Source organism: Anarrhichthys ocellatus, unplaced genomic scaffold (genome assembly GCF_004355925.1).
Source record: "Anarrhichthys ocellatus isolate YVR2014 unplaced genomic scaffold, GSC_Weel_1.0 scaffold13, whole genome shotgun sequence".
Taxonomy (NCBI): domain Eukaryota; kingdom Metazoa; phylum Chordata; class Actinopteri; order Perciformes; family Anarhichadidae; genus Anarrhichthys; species Anarrhichthys ocellatus.
In genome coordinates, this window is record NW_022280043.1 from 2,877,471 (window position 1) to 2,896,596 (window position 19,126).

The window sequence follows — 19,126 nt, forward strand, 5'->3', positions numbered from 1 at the left end:
AAAAGTGAACAAATAGTGAGCTTTCAGTTCAGAAATGACGGTGAGTATCACAGTGTGGCCCACATTGTACGTGATACTGTACAATGCTGCATCATGACAGTGTGGAGTGTGAGAAAAGCCACTGTGGTTACGGCTGCTAGGAGTAACATTCTCTTGTCCATGGCTACCAAGTTAGAGAAGACAAGAATCTCAGAGCCATATATGGGCATGTGTCTCACAGAGATGATGTCACCAACGTCTGCAAGGGGCTCCCCTTTCATTCGTGGGAATGTAAAGACATGAAGTGGGCGTGTGCTCCTCTGAGCCATAACGATAGGGCATGCAGAAAGTAGTGTGTGTGTGTGTGTGTGTGGCTTTGAGAGAGAAAGGCAGGTTGAAGCAAAATTTGAGGAAGAAGCATGTTACATAATGATTTCTACACCCAGATTAATAGCTGAAGAGGAACTTCGACACAACTGCTGTACATTCAACGTGGAATGAGACAGGAATTGAAGGAAGGCCCCGAAATAAAGGTATTAGCAGCTGTTTCAAAACATCAGCATTAGATAGACAGCAATACAGGAAGAGAGAGAAAGGGAGCAAGCAACACAGAAAGAGGCAGAGAGGAAGAGAGCAAGAGCAGAAAACAAGACAGGGGAGAGGCTGTTCAGTGCTAAGCCTGTTAGCTATCTTACTGAAGGCTTCCTGCGTCAGCACCATGGGAAAATCAGGTAAGTGAAAACTGCACACTGAAGATATCAACTCTGATTCCATCAATTTGGCTTGGGTTAGAACTTTGCCCCCATGAAACTGTGTGTGGGCATGTGTGGGCTTGCTTGTTTACTGCATGTGTTTGTGAGCTTTGCTATCTTTGAAAAGTAGGACAGAACAAATACTAAACAGCAAAATAAATTACTAACTTGTTTCATCTTTAACGGTGCTTGCAGTAAGATTTCAAAATGGCTTTTACTGATAATTAGTTAACATTTTTCTTGCAGCATGCTGAGTAGATGCCGGCTGTTAGGCAGCATTAGTATTTGTATTCTTTGTGTATGTGTCTGTGTGTGTGTGTGGGTGTGGTGGTGTGTGTGTGGCTATTTCAATGTGCCTATTGTGTGGGCACTCGAGAGATTGTGGGACTCATGAAAAGGCCAGTGAGTGATAGGCACCGGGCAGCGGGGGGTGATGTGGATGACGTTTTCTACTCCATCATCTGTCATGTCTTGTACTCTGAGGTCATTCAGACTTCAGGTGATAAACTCACACTTCAGCTCGAGTTTGTATTCTGCAGCCATGCATGAATCGTCATGTTGCATCATCCCTTCTCCTTTGTCAGATTGCTCTCTCTTGCTGCTTAACCCCTTATTGCCTCTCTCCTCCCTGTGTGTCAGCCTCGAAGCAGTTTGCTGAGGAGGTGCTGCGATGCCATAATGAGTTCAGGAGGAAGCACCAGGCTCCTCCAATGAAGCTGAACAGCAAGTTAAGCAGCGAGGCTACCCGGTGGGTTGATGCACACACAGATCAAATTAGAAACCTTATTAGCATCTCTACTCATACCAGTCATTGTTAACCTGCTCTGGATAACAGTGACAGTTCCAGCCTTTCACATGAAATAACTACAAAATATATATATGATATTGAGGACTCTGGTTTGTTACGAGTTATGTTGACAATTAATTGTGTTGAGTAAATACAAACTTCATCAGTGCTGTCAGGAAAGATAGAGACAACTATCTGTCTTGGACAGATAGTTCATGGTGCAATAGCTACATTAATCTGCTAAACAACCTTTCATTTTATGATATCTGATTTGGCAATGTACATTAAAAGCATTATATAATGTTTGGAAAAGAAGAATGTATTCCTCAATTGATTTTAATATGTTGTATCATAAAAGAAGAGAAAGCGATAAAACAGTCCATACTGTTTATAACCATGATGGTAAAAATTTTGCGTTTGGAGATAATCTATCATTTAAAGCGTAGCAAGTTCACTGGGACTTGATTTGTGTGCGTCAATTGACATTTGTAAAGGCACTTACCAAAATGACGCAATCATTACCGTGTCCCCCCTATTCAGGAGCAGCATTCGCTCATTTACAGCTACATGTCTTGGGGATAATTTGCAGATTAAAAAACAAAATAAGTAAAAAAAGCTCACTGAACATGTGTTTGAAGAGCTGGTGTTTGTCTTTCCATCTTGTGATGAGGAGCATGTGTGGTTTATCCACACCATGTTGTCAGAGTCTCATGGGAGTCACGTAATTGTCAATACAGTCTTTTAAATAGAGACATGAATAAGTTACCACCAGGCCCAGGTGTTGAACCATGTCCCTGCAGTAACACCAGCGATTATAAATTGGAGTAAATGATGTCACCGCATTAACACTGTGTTGATAAAACAGATTGAACTTTATGGAAATATTGTGTAAGCCCCAGATGATCTTTGCAGTAATAACATCAACCCATTTACCAAAAGAGATTGTTTAGACTAGGAATTGGTTTCTGTGCCTGTTAAGCATTTTTACACTAGATAAAACATCTGAGGTATGGATCTTTCACTGTTTACTTTTTAGGTGTGGAAGACGACACAATGCAGCAAGCTTTCAAAAACGGAGACTTCTGGAAAGCCTAAGTCTCAAGAAATTGCCTGCTTTAAAGTTTTAAAGTTCTTTCCAGGAAAGAGGTGGATTTTGTTGCAGGATTCAAAACTGGAAAAAAAAAAGAAAAAAGATATTCACAACTTTCTTTGTCCTGGTCTACAGTTATGCTGAAAGTCTGGCCAGTACACGGATCCTGAAACACAGTGTGGAGTCCAGTAGAGGGAGCTGTGGAGAGAACCTTGCATGGGCCTCCTATGACCAATCAGGTACACACCAATCAGATTATATATATATATATATATACGCAATATTCTATTCATAAAACTGAATGATTTGGTATATGTCCTCCTGAGATACACATCCCTCCATTCAGGCCCAAAGGTTTAGTCTATGGGGCTTCAAGCAGACTGTCCTACCCTGAAAGTGAACAGCTGGGATCTATTTCCCCTCCACTTCGCAGAGTGTTTGAGAGCTCAGACACCATGACTCACTGCAGAAATATGTCAGCGCAGGACGGTGTGATTCATAAAACATCTCCTACAGTGCAGCAATAAAGTGCAGCACTGGGTGACAGAAAGTTCAGCATCGTAAACAACATGTGCTCAAATAAGATTTGTAGTTTAAGGGTCTTCTTATATTGCTCCCATTCTGATCAATATGTACAACATAAAACCGATTTGATTGTCCTTGAAGATGAGGTTACACTTTGTTCTGTGCATGTGCAGGTAAGGATGTTGCAGACCGCTGGTATGACGAAGTGAAACAGTACAACTTCAACCGCCCTGGATTCTCCTCTGCCACTGGTGAGATTTCTCTCACTTCTTTTCATATTTCAGTCAGTGGCAAACCCCCTCAATAACAACAAATTGGCCAGAATTACATTATATGCTAGGATAATCATAAATAATCATTACAACTTTTCCAATATATTATCAAAATCATAATAAAAAATGAAACCTGAAAAAATGAGTTGATTCGTTGATTGGCAGAAAACGAATAAGCCATTGTTAATTTTTAAGAAAAACAAAAATGTGAATATCAATGTGTTTTGGACTGAAACAAGCAATTTAAATAACTTGCTTTGGGAAACTGTGAATTGTATTTGTAACTATTTTCTGACATTTAATATCCCAGATGTTAATCAAGGGACTAATAAAGGAAAAATAATCATTCGTAGAAGTCCTGAAATAATGAGAACTTTGCTCATCACATACAATAGGAAAATGTAATATTATTAAAATCTTCTTTAAAAGTCACATTTTCAAACATCCGTTTTGTGTATCACCATATGTAAAACTAAAATCTTGTGCCCTGAAACATTAAATCAAACACTTCCCTTCTCATATGTTTCTCCTGTTTTTTTCTTCACTGCATTCATCTCAATGTGTCATTTCTTGTTTTGTTTCTCTTTGTCATTTTCTGTGAACTCCATGTCAGTTTCTCTGTCTCTGTGTCATGTTTACCCAGGCTTGGGCACAGATTTTGTTATCCCCCCGCTGATGTCACACCTCAGCCAGTGTGTGACTGTGTGATTCACAGTGACCAGCCATGGGGAAACCACAGTCCAATGTATCACTTTTCCGCCCACACAACATTTCCAGTCTGGCCTAATTCCTCCAGATGGTTTCCCAATAGCCTCAGTCTCAAGTGTGCATGAGTCTGTTTAACTTAATCACACATAAAGGAGATCGCTTAGGAGCTAATCATAATTCACACTGATCATATAAAGTATAAGAGATAGAAAGGAATGAAGTATGCAGGGAGGTTTGGGACTGATGAGTGAGACAGGAAATCAAGATTCCTTCGTCTGTAAATATTTGGAGGAACTGCACTCAGCTTTGAATGTGTCATAACAAGTCCGTTTTTTCACCCTGCTCTTTCTGCCTTTAATTTCTTTCTATTTTTTCTTTCTCATTTCACTCACCACCTAGGCCATTTCACAGCGATGGTGTGGAAGAGCAGTAATAAGCTGGGTGTCGGTAAGGCCACTGCATCAGACGGGTCTTCCTTCGTGGTGGCTCGGTACTTCCCCGCTGGGAATATCACTAACCAGGGACACTTTGAGAACAACGTCCTCCCAGCTAAGACCACCACCTAATGATGTATAGATCCCCAACACTTGACTGGACAGTCTGAAGTTATCTGCCTGCACTGCTATGAAGAATATTCAGGAGAGCACCACTCCCTGCCTAGTAGAGATCCATTCTACCATCTTGTATTGATTTTGAGTGATGAAATGCACCCTGGTTTGAGGTCCATGTCCTGTTTTTTATGGACCCGTTTACGCCATAGTGTTTAGAATAAAAGAAGCACTACTGTTTGACTTTGCTAACAAAACATTTCCAGTGACCATTTGGATTGTTCATTTGGTTATTTACATTTCCTGTGACAGTATTTTATTCATTAATGCCAATACTTTCATATTTTCACGCACTGAAATACATCATAGCCTCACATCTGTATTTGAGGGGAAATGGTAGCTAAGTCAGTCAAAGGGACAGGCTTTACGCGTTTACATTTCATTGCATATAATTTAAAGCTGATAAATCAACATTCTTGGTATGTGTTTGTGTTATTGCCACAACTTGTCAAAGCAGAACCCTGCAGTCTCGAGTGTGTGTTTTGTATTCTAATGAGTTTTGTACAATAAAGTTGATAGATTGTCAGAAATGCATTTGGCATCTGTCTGGGCACGCTTGTGTCATCTGAATTGTGTGACATTATAAGAGAGTGAGAAAGAGAACAAAATTAGAGTTTAATTTCATAATGACATATTTCTTTTTTTTTAAATGTCACATCTGAGTCTGGTATTTTGAAGTGTGAGTCTATGGAGTATGAATAATATAGGAACATTTTAGACAATGTTAGTTGCAAACTGTTTTTTTCGAGGTTGGTATTAAAGGTCTGAATAATTGTGAGACTTGCATAAATCTCCTGGGTCCAAAAAACAATTTAGCAAGGCAAAGTATTTCTTCGATAACTGCAGACTGCTATTGCAAAACATTAAAACAATCATTGTATAATCTTACAGAGCAGCATATTTGCAATGTTTTGGTTAAAAAGCCATTACCAGAAATAGTGCTTTCCCCCATTTCACCCGGGCCTTGGCATCTGATACATGAACAGCCTGTGATGATATAACAGCCTTTCACATTAAAAATCAATTTAGACCAAATAGATAATCACCTGAAGACTTTGAAATGTGGATGAAAAATAAACATTTTGTGTGTTTTTTATTTGCTCATGCAAATATAGGCTTGTTAACTCAGCATAACAAAACTTAACTTTTTATCGAACTATATTGTTGTTGCTTAATTTGTGTGATAGCAGGTTCCAATCTGAGGTGAATTGGAAGTATCCTCATTTTAGAACAACCAACACTGAACCATCTGCGATCTCTCAGTAAAATCAACCTTACAATGCAGTCACGGCCCACGTTGGAACAGACTTTATTTAGCAGATATTGGGGATGCAACATACAGTAGCAGCGATACAGAAGAGTCAGTGGCGTATAGGCTTTATAGACTGGAGGAGGGGGTCAGGAGTCAAATCGTCCTCACCACTCACATGGTCAGCTCCTAAATGGAAGGAGAGCGAGACGGAAGAGACAGAAAGAGAAAAGAGATACAAAGAAGAATGGTACAATCAAACAGTGAAAATAGTCATTGTGAATAAATCAAATTCAGTTGAATACAAAACTATTACAACTGATTTTCCTTCATTAAATCAGAATACAAAACAGTCGTCCCATAATTGAAATGAAGATTGAAGTCACTCTTGATGTCACACTACATAAATAAATACAATTGACTGGGATGACTAGTATGACAGGCTCTGTTTTTACTCAGGCAACTTTTGCTAGTGATCTAAAGGCTGCTCCATCTTGCTTTGCACCCCATCAACAAAAAAAAATCAACTGCGTCACCAAAACAGCTAAGTTTTCTCAGTGTGAGCTGTTGCTGCCACCTGGTGGGCATCAAATTGCACTGATGACCCACAGAACTGTAAAGGTTGCTCAGTTACTGGGGAGAATCTCTACTTGTCATCTGTCCTCTTTGTCCCCCCTCTATCTACTCTATACAGTCCCCGCCCACTGGCTATGACTCATCACTTTGTTCACCATCTGCCCTCCCTCTACCCTCTTCCTCTCTCACTACCTCCTTCCCCCTCCTTCTTCCTCACCATGATAGCATTCACAATGTCATTCTTGTTGTGTTTCAGTGCCCGGACGGCCTTGGCTCGTGACACATTGGCCTGAGCCATCACCAGCTCGATATCCCTCTGCTCAAGACCTCCCTCATCCACCTGATGTATAACAAAGAAAAAAAGAGAGATATAAAGTTAACAACAGAATAAAAGATTTTACAGAACGGTACAACATACAGTACTGACATTACTTTGATATTGGTATACCATTGATATGTTATTCAGAAACAATAGTTTAGACAATAAGTACCTCTTCCTCCTCCTCTTCACTCTCTTCCTTGATGGTGAGGCTGGGTGGGACAGGTGGGGCCAAGGGAGAAGAGGTCACAGGCACCTTGAATTTCTCTGCAGCCGCTTTGTGAGCCTGCTGAGATAGGTCCTCAATCTGACAGGAAAGGAGAGGTTGAGAGGCAATACAATACATATGCTGAAGCTTGAATAACTAAGAAAGAAAGAAAGAAAGACTTACCTTTGCCTCTCCAAATACAATGTAAATATCTGATGCGGGGCTTTTGAACACATCTGGTCTGCTGATGACAAACAAGATACTCTTGGACTTCCTAATGGTGATTCTGGTCACACCATAGACCGGCTTCAGACCAAGTTTAGACATGGCCTACACAACACATACAGCAGCAGAGATAGTCAGGAATAAAGACAAAATAACAAAAAATAAAGACTGGTGTCATTTACACTCCACTTGATTTATTCATTTATTTTTATTCAGCCAATAGTCTGACCTTGCGGGCCTTCTTCTCACTGCGACTCTGTTTTGGTCTGTTTAGCCCTTCATCTGGAAAGGAGATAGACTGAAAGAAAGAACAAATATCAGATACTTTACTATAATAATCTTTTCCATTTGTCAATTCTGCTAATATCACCAAATGTGACTCATCTTATATCCAGTTAGGATTTCACGGCTATTTTTTTGATGTCAGACAGTTTTGTTTTCTCTTGCACACACAGGAAGCAATGCATTTTATGTTTATAGCAACATCAGTAACTGCAATTTGCTTAAAACATAAAAAAATAAAAATGTATCAACTAACTACAATTGCCTATACACCAGCTGCTCTCCCCAGCTGTAATTCTAAATTGTCACATCAAGATCTTCACATAACATGCGTTTTAGTTTTTAGGCTTCCCCGATTTAGATTGGAATCTGAAAAAAGGTTATATTTCTCAACATAATCTCAATGTAGTTCCAATATCACATGTCATGAAGTATTATGTGTTCTAAGTGTTAAAATTGTGTTATAACAAGATATAGGAACCTCAGAAGAGGAAAAGATGGTTTCTAATAAAGCAGCAGGAGCCGACTCACCTGGGGCTCTGATGGTCTCAGTGGCTCTGGCTCCTCTAGCTCAGGCACTGACCCCTCGCTCTCAGACTCATTACAGGAAGCCAATATGGAGCCTACACAAGCGTATATTCAACACACATTCCAGTACATGTAAGTGAAGGGTATCTTATCCTTATTGCCATAGAAACTAATCACCATACAAGAAGTCATGAGAGCATAAGTGTATCTCATTAGTGCAAAGCTGATGAGGAGCATTCATCAAAAAAAATCCCCAAACTCATCTAATCAACGTCAGGGAATTAAATTACCCCACGAAAAATACATGTAATCATATGGTATCTCCATACTATGTGATTGTTTTTTACACTATTTGCAGCGTGTTATTGGCAACAACAGGGCAGAGAATTTACGTCTCTTGTGATATCGTCTGTCGTAACACTTTAATCTATTCTGTCATATATTGTCAATTTACATTCAAACACATGTAAATGTAAAAACAACAACAGCAGTTGTGGGTTTATTGTAGTAATATTGCTATATAATAATGGTGATATTGTAGGATTAGAGATAGTGTCAAAAGACACAAGGGTGGAGAGAAGGTGATTCCTGATGTTGAATCTTATTTCCAATATGAGGTCAGAAACAACTCACAATTGTTTTTGAAGGAAAGGTCGATCTCTTCTGCAATCTTGGACATTTGGTGAGCAGAGAAAGGTTGTATTTCCCGCTGATTGGATGGACCAGACTCGCTCTGCATGGCTCCATTTCTGTTTCCTGCCACTGCTCTGGCCTGGGATCTGTGGCCACGTCGAGGCAGTTCACCATCATCATCACTGTCTGTCTCCTCCTCAGCCAAACTGGGACCTTTCAGAGTACACATTAATCGATCATATTTGTATTAGGAAGTACACATTTGACTTTAAAAACTTGCTGTTCTTTTGTTTATTGCTTAAAACCCACAGACCAGGGGAATATAGTGGCCATTTTCCTTTTTGATTACAATCCCAACTTGTAAAGCACTTTTTCACTGTTGCCAGAACAGACTGTAACAACAAAGGATAAGCTACTCCTCAACATGTATTGTACTGTGCTTTAAATCTAAGCCATATTTCAACACTCACCTCTGCACCTGTCTTGTATGCTCCATGTGCAACCTTGCTTGATTTGTTTGTAAGGCTGGATGTTCAGATTAGGCTGCGACTGGGGACGGGAAATAGAGTCTGGAAAACATGCTGAATGTTGAGTCCCAGGCGCAGGTGAAGACGATTCCTGGGTAGGCTGGGACAGGCTTAAAAGTGTGGCAGTGGAGAATGAGGACGAAGAGACACTTGTGGTAGATGTAGTTGATGCAGAAAAGACAACACTCATCTCTTGGAGGTTGTTGTTAGGAAGAAATTGGGAATCAGGGGCTTTTTGTGTTGTGGGGGAGGTAGAGCAAAGTGTAGGTGGGGTGTGGCATATGGACAGAGAGGGCTGTTGCTGGGCTGAGGGGACAGGTTGGGATTCCTGCACAGGTGTGGGAAGATCATCATCTGGCTCTGTTGAGGCACATGGTAGAGGAGAGGAGGAGGAAATAGGAGGTGGTGAGGAAGACAGTGGAGTCAGAGAGTATGATATGGTATCATGGGAGGGTGGGCTGTCGCCAGTATCTATGTTGTTATCATTAATATCCACTGTGATTCCTCTCTGACTATCAGATAGTGGTCTGTTATCAAGCAGTTCCTGTTTCTGATGTAATTCTTGGTTCATTGCCAACACAACATTGAGGTTGTCTGGGGTATGTGTGGGAGATTTGCAGTATCCATGGCTAGGACTTTTGTCATCAGGACTGGGACCGTTATCCCCCTGTATCTGTGACCGAAATGCAGCCTTATCTGTCCCAGATGTCCTCTGTTCACAGTCCGACGACGACGATTTGTGGTTTGCCTTTCTACCTGTCTTCATTGTAGAATTGTCTGTGATCCCTTTTGTCCATCCATCTGCTGTGAGATTTAATGGAACAGAAGGTTTCTTTGGATCATCAACAGTTTCAGGGCTACAGTCAGTATGACTGCCTGTTTGGGATGCCCTGTGTTTGTTCTGTTTCCCTCTCCTCACTTTCTTAGCAGCAATTGGTTTATCTGTGCAAAGTTCCCCTTTAGGGATGTGACACACATAGTGCTCTTGGCTATTCTGTGCATCTGAGGTTTTCCTTTCCTTTTTGTTCTTCTTATCTTTCTCCACACCTGTCTTTTTTGCTTTCTCTTCCACTTTTTCTTCCTCATCATCTTCCCCTGAGTTACTTCCAACACACTGCTGTCCTCTAAAGGCATCTTTAGTCTTTGGTTCATCAACAAGTCTGTCAGTCACATGATTGACATCACCTTTTCTTTGGCCTTCAGTCTGACGCTCTGCCATCTCAGGTTTTGACTGAGAACCAGTATTTTCCAACTTGTCTTGAGAAGTTCTACTTGGTCTGGATTCATTTGATTTACATTTAGGAGTAAAGGAACCAAAGGATCCGTGTAGCAAAGAAAATGCTGTATTACTCTCTGGAGTGATTGTCTGACATTCTAGACTAGTATGATATCTGGATCTGGCTTTATCTGGTGAACTGAGATGCTGGTTTGTTACAGCTTTGTCCAGGTGAGTTTCAACTAATGGCACAGAGATGCCACAGGCACCTTTCTTTGAGGATGGTGCCTGTGTTGTGTCTGATGCCTGGTATATGGAGCTGTCTTTGTGTTTCCCTTCATCAGGAATTGTGTCAGAAACCTGAGGTGGCATCTCTTCAAGTGGAATATTAGACACAGAGTCTGTAACACTAAAACTCACACTCTGGGGTCTCACTTCCTCTGATAGAGCATTCAGACTTCCACACATGGCTACTTCTAAGGAGTCAAATGCAGAGTCATTGTTATTGTTAGAGTTCTGCCAAGTGTTTTGTATTTGTGTGTGAGTGTTATCTCCATTATTGTTTGGATTTAGATTACTGACATCATCCTCTGGGAATCTGGAGCTTCCATCCTCCCCTCCGCCTGCTTCTGAGATCTCCTCAATGGACTTCCAGCTAGCCAAGTTGGATTCAGAAGCTCCCTCACCTACCAATTCTTCATCCGCCATCCGGTCCCTCTTTCCACACAGACTGTTGTTGTCTTCCTCATCCAGAACAGAACGCAGAACATTGTCATAATTTTCACACACTTCACTGCTCATGTTAGGAACCACGGCCATTTGTGTGCTTTGGCCCTGTGTGTCACACATGAGCAGACCCTCAGTCTCTAACTCATACCTCTTCCCCAGAGATAGGGAGAGAGACTCCCCTGCTCCCCAGACAGCAAACTCAGCCCTTGATCCTAATCCTAGACTGAACCCCAGCCCCATCCTGTCATGGCACCATGCCCCAGCTCCAGGATGCATCTCCCTGCTCCCACCCATGCTGTCTGTTTCTGAGTTTTCCCTTTTGGGTGAGATGGCAAGGGGTGAATGTGGGGATCCAACAGCTCCCAGCACCCCCTCATCTGTACTCAGAGTATTTTCTCTCAAGTTCTCCTGGGCAGAGTCTCCAGGGGTCAGGGCCAGATTGTCAGCAAGCTCTGAGATGACCTCTGAAGAAGCAGAAACAGGGATATTACTGGGGTTGGGACTAGGGTCTTTTGGGCAGGAGAGAAGAAGAACACCTTTATTCAAGTCATTGGTGGCAGAATCAATGCTTCGACAATCCACACTCATAGACTCAGCTGAGGCATTCCCATTCCTCTGGTCAAGCTCAATTTCAGACTCCTTGTGAATACTGGCCCTACATATTGCCTCAGCCCCTCCAATCACATCCAATTTATTGGAGAAAGACTTTGATAATACAACTCTACTTGCCCCAACAGCCCTGTGGCTTTCTGCTTGATAATGACGAGGCTTGATGAGCAATTTGAAAGAGTCTCTTTCTGGTTCTTCTGTGGGTTCCTCTGCTGAATAATCATTGCTCTCTTGCAAATCATCATCTTTCATCTGGGGATTTTGCTCAGCCAATTCTTTTTGAAGAACTGAACTATTAAGGTCTGCCGTCTCTGAAAGAGGAGAGGTCTGCAATTTAGAAATAGGATCAGGTGGACCACGAAAGACAACAGGAGTGGTGGACGGGTTAAAATGAGTGCGGTTTTTAGGCTGTTCAAAAGGGTCGGAGGAACCAGAGATAGTCATCATCCCACTCCCATCCAGGTTGCTGGATGACTCTGGTTGACAAGAGATTGCTTCTGAAGGACCGGATAGTTTCTGGGGATCCACAGGCTTGTCTGTGCTCACTTGTATGTGCAAAGGTGTTGTTTGATCTATTCTGGTAGAATTCAGTTCAGGGTCGGACTGCCGTTTATGGGGTGTAGGCTCATCCAGAGGTTTGGGTTCTATATCCACACATTTGTCTGTGCTCAGTTGTGTGTGCAAAGGTTCAGTTTGACCTGTTCCAGTGGTAGACCCCTGTTCCGGTTCTGTTTGGACTTCAGATAGATCAAGTGCATCTATTGGTGTGGGTTCTAGTGATTGTGCATGCCTCTCAGTGCTGTATAGACGTTCGTCCTCCTCCCCATTATAGGAGGCAGAATCTAATGAGTCATCTGTATCGTCTTGGAAACAGAAGGATTCGTCCAGCCCCTCATTGATGGATGTCTCTGAAAGTGAATGAAGGAAGGATGCTGAGCTGTCCTCTTCTGTAGGATCCTCCACTGCTTTGGGATCACACTTATCATCATCCTCTGCCTGCTCTTTTTCTTCCTTCCCTTCTGCCTCTTCTACCACTTTCACCTCTACCTTAGCTTCCTCATATGCCTCATCATGGTCATCATCTTCATTATTTTCAACATTGTCATCACCGCCAGCAGCGCTATTAGCATTGTCATCACCCTCATCGTCATATTCATAATCATCATCATCCTCTTCATCATCGTCATCTTCAACATCTGCCTCCTCCTCTCCTGCTGCGTAAGCATTATTAACATCCTTTCCTTCATTTCTGTCATTACTTTCTCCTATATCATTCTCGTCCTCTGTGGGGAAGAGAGTGATTTCCATTGAATCGGCCTTAAAGATAAGGCTGGTGTGGAGGGGAAAGGAGATGAGGGAGGCAGGGATCATCCTGTCCTCCTCTGGTATATCATCAGAACAGGCTGCCTGGGAAAACATGAAAGAACTGGGGCCAAACCTACCAAAGGCTCCAGGACAGAAGGCATCCAGGGGGCTTACAGGTGAGTCAGGGCTGAGGCTAGATGAGGCCATGGTCATGCTCTCTGTGTCAGGAGTCAAGGCAGTGGAGGGTCGTTCTGGGAGGTCATCCATCTGTCCATAATGTCCCTCCGATATACATGCTTCCAGTTGCAATTTCAGGCCTGTCTGCATGGGTCTAGAGTACTCTGCTCTCCCTGCACTGGCCTCTTCCAGTGGGCAGAGTGAGCTCTCAGACTCTCCCCCATCCTCCTGGGAGTCACTGCTACGGCTGCTACTGCTCCTTAGAGGGGATGTATCGTCAGTCACCCAGCAAGGACGACAACTTTCTCTCGAAATCTTTATCTCTTCCTCTTTTAGAGCCTCTTCCTCCTCAAGGATCACTGTCCCTGTTATACCCATCCGTGAATTCATGACAAAATCCTCAGGACGGTACAGGCAGAAGTCTACTGCCCTTTCCTCCTTTTCCTCCCCAACTTCATCTCCAATCTCTGATAAGGAGCCCACAAAGCAAGCAGGGGCCTCCTGTGCTTCTTCTGTGAGGAGCAGGTTGGGAGACGTGGAGGGGGAGGTGGAAGATGTGTAAGAGGAGGTCCAGCTGCCTCCCTCTGCTGTGATGTAAGAGCCAGAGGGAGAGGTGAGAGGAGAACAGAGGTCCTCGCTGTCTGAGGGAGAGCCAGGGGAGAGTGGGCTGGCTGGAGAACCCGGATATGAATGATGCTTAAGGTGCAAAGAACGGGAACCCATCTTGATTGGGGTGGAAGGAGCGGTATAGTATAGGTCAGGGTCAAGAGATGTGGGCACACCCACTCGTAGTGGGTCAACAGCATAGGCTGGCTCAGAGAAGGACAAAGCAACTGGACAGGCCAGCTCAGAAAAAGAAAGGGAAGGCACTTCATCTTGAGAAAGGGTTTGACTCTCTTCCTTTTTGTCTTTCAAACTGTCATCTGTTGTGATTGGCTCTGGGGAGGAGGAGGAGGAGGAGGAAGGGAATAGGGGGTTCTGAAAAAGGGAAGGGAGTGTGGTTGGGGGCTGTATAAGGTCTTTTTGCTGATCCTGCTGTTTTTGAGGGATTTGGAATTGGTTTTCCTCTTCCATCTCTGCCTCTTTTGCTTGTGACTGAGGACCTGAAAAGCTTGGAATAGCTGGCAAAGGGATAGCCTGACCACTTGGCTCAACCAGGGGTTTCCTTTTCTGGATCTCTGTTGTTTTGAGCAGTGTCTCTTGACCCATCACCACCCTTGCATCAATGGTCTGTGGCTCTTGATAGTCACTCTCCACCTCAGAACCAGTCAAGACCTGGGAATAACACAATATACATACATAATAAAGTTCATATCAGTATACCAATAACATGTGTCTGGAAGCATATCTGATGTAAAATTGTAAACATGTTGATGCACACAAAACACAAACCTTAATTCTCTCCATCTTAACAGGGACATGGCGGCCACATGGTCCATGACCACCTAACCTTCCAGACAGTCTAGCTGTGTTGTTGCGATAGTCAGAGCCTTCAGGTTGTGGTCTTGGAGTACCAGAGGAGCTAGGTGTCGCATGAAATAGCCGTGGACCAAATAGAGAGGTGTATGCTGGGAGTAGCTTCTGAGGAGTACTGGGAGAAGGGCTAGAACCACTGTCACTAGGGGAGGAGCCACTGTCACTAGGGCTGGAGTCAATAGAAGGGTGTCTAGTCATGTCTGAAAAACAGGAACAAAAAAAACTTTTAAATTAAAAGGAAGAAGCAGTTGAATCAACATTTTGAATCAAGGAAACTGTCTACTTGGGAGATGAATGGTAAATTTGAACTGTAGTAGGGAATTAACAAAGAAGTGAGATCAATCGAGCTGACTGAATTATCTTAGCACAAATAAAAAAGCACACCAGAAATGATGAGAAAGGCTAAGCCTCCTTTATTGTAGAATAATATACTTATTATCTTTTCAGCTGAACTTTGCTTTTCTTCTCCCACACACAGCTCCAGAAATGTCATCAAAATGTCAGTCAGTAGATTAACCAAATGTCTCTCACCTCTGTGTGTTACCCTGACACTTGAAATGGCTTTGGAGACCAAAACAATCACCAAGAGTCTTTCCGCAGGCTGGTTTGGTTGTTTAATTTTTTAATGTTTGAAACTGATTAACCCTGCCTGTTTTATTTCTCCATAAAGCTGGACTGAAAACATGAAAGTGGAAAACAATGCTTCTCTACACACACTTCAGTATCTTACTTTACATCTCCAAGTTTCTCTGTCGCTCTTTCTCTTTCTGTATCAACATGCACAATTGCACAATTAGCCAGAAGCAAAAGGAACTGTCATTGAATTATGGTGTTCCCTGTATTCTTGTCCTTCTAGAGACCATGCTATCATCTTCATAACTGTCATCAGTAGTGGAGAGATCACTGAGACGAACTGACAGGATGAATCACAGAAATGGGGGGCGTGAGTGGAGGGACTCTTGTGTATGAGCAATAAAGAGAAAACAAATGGAGGGAGAAGATGGAATTAAAGACTGTATTCTTTACTTTTTCAGTTCCACTGCTTATCCTTAATTAATTTGTTATGTTGTATTGATTACCATAACACAAAACTATACATTCGCGATAATAGCCCTAAATGCCATGTCAGTCACTTTCTCTAAAGCACAAATTAAGGGAACAGAACCTTCATTTGCTCTCTTAACTGGGCCATTGCCACAGTGACCTCCATCCACATACTGATTGGCCATTATAACACACAAGTGGCTCAGCTCAGTGCCAGCCACAAACACACACACCCTCACACACATACACGATCTTGCTCTGCCAGGAACCTAGATATCACTTTCTAATTCAATCTCTGTTCTGTATCCCGTCCTCTGTCTCACTCCCTCAAAATTCCTCTTTAAACTATTTTCGTAGCCTCTCCGCAGCCTTTAAACATGAATATATGTGTATATATATATATATATATATGCCTCTGCTTTGTTTCACTTTTAGTGATGACTCTTAGCTCCCTTCTCTCGCCTCCATGTTCTTTCTCTCTCTCTCTCTCTCTCTCTGCACAGTATATCTCCTCCCTCGCTGCTCTCCTGCCCTGCCTGTGGTTGGTGGCAGATGCAATCATCATCACTTAGCAGCTCTGCCTGATTGCTGCCCAATAATAAGCTCTAGCTGTTTTTATGTGCGAGCTGAGTCATGCAACAAAGACTAAAATGTTCCACTAATCAGAAAGATGCACAAAAGCCAACTGCTGCTCTACACTTACATGTATAGCTATATGTAATATGGTTAATGGGTATAGAACACGTGATTTTTTCCTCCTGCATGGACTAGTTTCAGTGATATTTGACTACTAGAAGAATTAAGCAAAACCACCATATTAAACACATTCAGAAACACTGTATCGTTCTCACGTATATGCTAGGCATTGGAATCACATGTAGAACTGCACACTGTTGGAGCTACTGTTTTGCTCGGATGCTGAATGAGCCAATGACATGTATTATTTCTGCTAGCATAACTGTCAGTCTCCGTCTCTTAGCTGCAGATTCACTGCTGTGAATGATCTGTAGATGTCTACCCCCTCCCTGGCCCAGCCTGCAAGTCTCCTCTGGGAGGATGCAGTGAAATTGAGCACCCGGCTTGCCGTAAGAGGAGCAGGCCGCAGCAAGCTGAGCAGACTAGAGCTGCGTCACAGAGGCTGCAGCACTGGCCTGTCTGCAAGGGGTGCCTCTATTATATCTGCTGCTTGGATTTGGCCTTAAAGAAGAGACACCCCAATAGTCTCATATGCCCCTCTTTGTCTTTCTCCATGAGATCTCACCTATTTAGTCATAATCAATCCTCTAATCTCTCCTCTTTCATCAAGTATGCGCCAAAAGACCAAGTTCTAACTAGAGCATCCGACAATTCTCTCTCCTCCCTCTCTTCCCAGGATTCAGGCCAAGAAACCTTAAAATAATTCCAAAGCTAAGAAAAGATTAGCGCAATTATGAAGTCAAAGGAGGAACATTTCCAAAATAGCAAACCATTGTAAACTGTCTCTAGCAGAGAGGAGGCAGGGAGTTTCCATAATAGCCATTTAGGTTGTCCATCACAACTGCCAGACGTTTACAACAGTATACACTGTTCTCATGAAAGCTAAATTGTGTGTAATAACTGCAGGAGACACAGTAGTCACAAGACTTTGTCCCAAAGCCGACACTCTTACTCTGACCATCATTGCCTGACTGTAGTTAAGAGGACAAATAAAAATAAAAAATGACCCTCCCAATCACTCTTCTGCACTGACAAAACATTATCTTCTCCTATCTCTCTCTCCCTATTCTCATTTTTCATGATTTCACAACGTCAGAAATACAGCAGCAACATGAGCAATAAAAGACAAGATTTGTGACAGAAGCTCACAGGAACACAAGACAAATGACATGCTGCTGTGTCATGTTCCTGCTAAGGCTCGGTGAAGGGAGGAGCCACTCTACGCTTACAGCTCGCAAATTTGCTTGGGAGATGTGGATGCAGATGGGGTGGCGCCGGGGCTAAAGATGGGGCAGCGGGATGAGGGATATGGGCGAGGATGCCAGGGTTAGGGTGGGGGGAGATGGGGCTGGGAATCTGATAAGGATGGGGGCTGGAGAGATAGGAATCACACAAAGCTTTTGGAAGTCAGTCAGATTGTTAGTTAATAGGGATGGAGGCTTTAGGCTTTAGGGAGGCTGCTTATAGCTCAGAGGGGGAGACAACCTGCGGTTTAGTGAGGAGGCTAACATGCAACTGAATCACAGTTTACTCATGCAGCAAATACTGTTTACCTAACAGTCTCTTTCACTTTAACTAGCCCAGTAGCCTCTATATAACTGCCATGCATCTATCCTGCTCACTCTCCCCTCCCCCCCTCCCACAATCTATTTAACAATATCTTCTTCTTGTGTACTATGCTCATCCTCTCTTCTCTAATTATGTTCTTGTCTCTTTCTTTAAACTCATCTACCTGCTTAACTTCCTCTTTCGTCCTTCTCCACCCCCAACCCCAGATGTCCTACCTGGTCCAGGGAGCCCTGTCTCCTCAGCTCCCTGCTCTGGATGCTTGTTGTCGGTGGGAACAGATCTGTGAGAGCTCTCCCCCGGCATGCTTCTCGCTGGCTCTCTTTGGCTCTGACGCAACAATAAACCATACAGCCGGAACAGACAAGGTGAACAGGGAGAGGGAGTGAGAGAGTGAGAAAGGAGAAGAAGGGGAGGGGGGACCAGAATGCTCAGCGACCCAACACTCAGATCCTCCCTGCAGCACGTGTCTGTCTTTGTGTGAGTGTGTGTGTGTGTTTGTGCGAGAGACAGACAGAGAAGAGAAAGAGTGAGAGATGGGAGTAAACGCTGGTCTCTCTCTCTCTCTGTGGTGCAGCAGTGATGCTGCTGTTGTGGGCGTGTGTTTTAGAGCCTCATGATCCAGAATCCTGAATATACAGTATGTGTGTGTGTGTGTGTGTGTGTGTGTGTGTGTGTGTGTAAATTCTGAGAGGGAGCTGCAGTATCCTCTCTTGATGCACACATCCTGATTCCCTCCCTTCCTCCCTCCTATCCATCCTCTCTGTATCTCACCCCCTCCTCTCTCAACCAAGCGGACTGGATCTTGGGGGATGATGTCAGCAGATTTGCACTGTTCTCTCAGTGCTGCCCTCAACCTTGAAGGAAAGGACCAGTACTGCAAAAACAAGACACAAATGGAGAAATCAAGCAAAGGAGGGAGATTCAAGGGAAAAACAACATCGGGAAAGAGAAACAGAAAACACAAACAAAAAGGCCAAAAACAAAACCTAAAAGTGTACTGCTAATTATCACATCTGCCTCCTGCTCAGGTTACATTC

The 19,126-nt window shown here is 43.0% G+C and overlaps 2 protein-coding genes across 3 annotated transcripts; one reads left to right on the forward strand and one right to left on the reverse strand.

Moving 5' to 3' along the window:
- The first annotated feature begins 279 nt into the window (after positions 1 to 279).
- glipr2l (GLI pathogenesis-related 2, like) lies at positions 280 to 5,274 on the forward strand. Of its 2 annotated transcripts, none has more exons than XM_031853143.1 (5): positions 280 to 710; positions 1,371 to 1,479; positions 2,744 to 2,847; positions 3,307 to 3,384; positions 4,513 to 5,274. In XM_031853143.1, exons 1-5 carry the CDS (start codon positions 698 to 700, stop codon positions 4,677 to 4,679), a joined length of 471 nt encoding a protein of 156 aa, XP_031709003.1. In that variant the 5' UTR covers positions 280 to 697; the 3' UTR covers positions 4,680 to 5,274. The 2 variants fall into 2 exon arrangements, with proteins under 2 accessions (XP_031709003.1, XP_031709004.1); XM_031853144.1 differs by having other exon boundaries at positions 280 to 512.
- Positions 5,275 to 6,013: 739 nt separating this feature from the next.
- On the reverse strand, positions 6,014 to 18,618 carry nacad (NAC alpha domain containing). Its single transcript, XM_031853142.1, has 10 exons — positions 18,305 to 18,618; positions 14,697 to 14,980; positions 9,212 to 14,579; positions 8,742 to 8,954; positions 8,112 to 8,203; positions 7,528 to 7,596; positions 7,257 to 7,403; positions 7,038 to 7,172; positions 6,764 to 6,886; positions 6,014 to 6,159 (listed from the first exon to the last, which is right to left on the reverse strand). Exons 1-10 carry the CDS (start codon positions 18,390 to 18,392, stop codon positions 6,145 to 6,147), a joined length of 6,534 nt encoding a protein of 2,177 aa, XP_031709002.1. The 5' UTR covers positions 18,393 to 18,618; the 3' UTR covers positions 6,014 to 6,144.
- Between the last annotated feature and the right edge of the window lie 508 nt (positions 18,619 to 19,126).

Excerpts from the sequence above, each read along its gene's own strand:
- glipr2l (XM_031853143.1), top strand. Across the intron at positions 1,480-2,743 it reads TTAAGCAGCGAGGCTACCCG|TTATGCTGAAAGTCTGGCCA; the intron begins GTGGGTTGATGC and ends CCTGGTCTACAG. Across the intron at positions 2,848-3,306 it reads GGCCTCCTATGACCAATCAG|GTAAGGATGTTGCAGACCGC; the intron begins GTACACACCAAT and ends GTGCATGTGCAG.
- nacad (XM_031853142.1), bottom strand. The coding sequence starts at position 18,392 with ATGCCGGGGGAGAGCTCTCACAGATCTGTTCCCACCGACAACAAGCAT. Across the intron at positions 8,204-8,741 it reads CCTTTCCTTCAAAAACAATT|GCTCCATATTGGCTTCCTGT; the intron begins GTGAGTTGTTTC and ends ACGCTTGTGTAG. Across the intron at positions 7,404-7,527 it reads GTGAGAAGAAGGCCCGCAAG|GCCATGTCTAAACTTGGTCT; the intron begins GTCAGACTATTG and ends TGTGTTGTGTAG.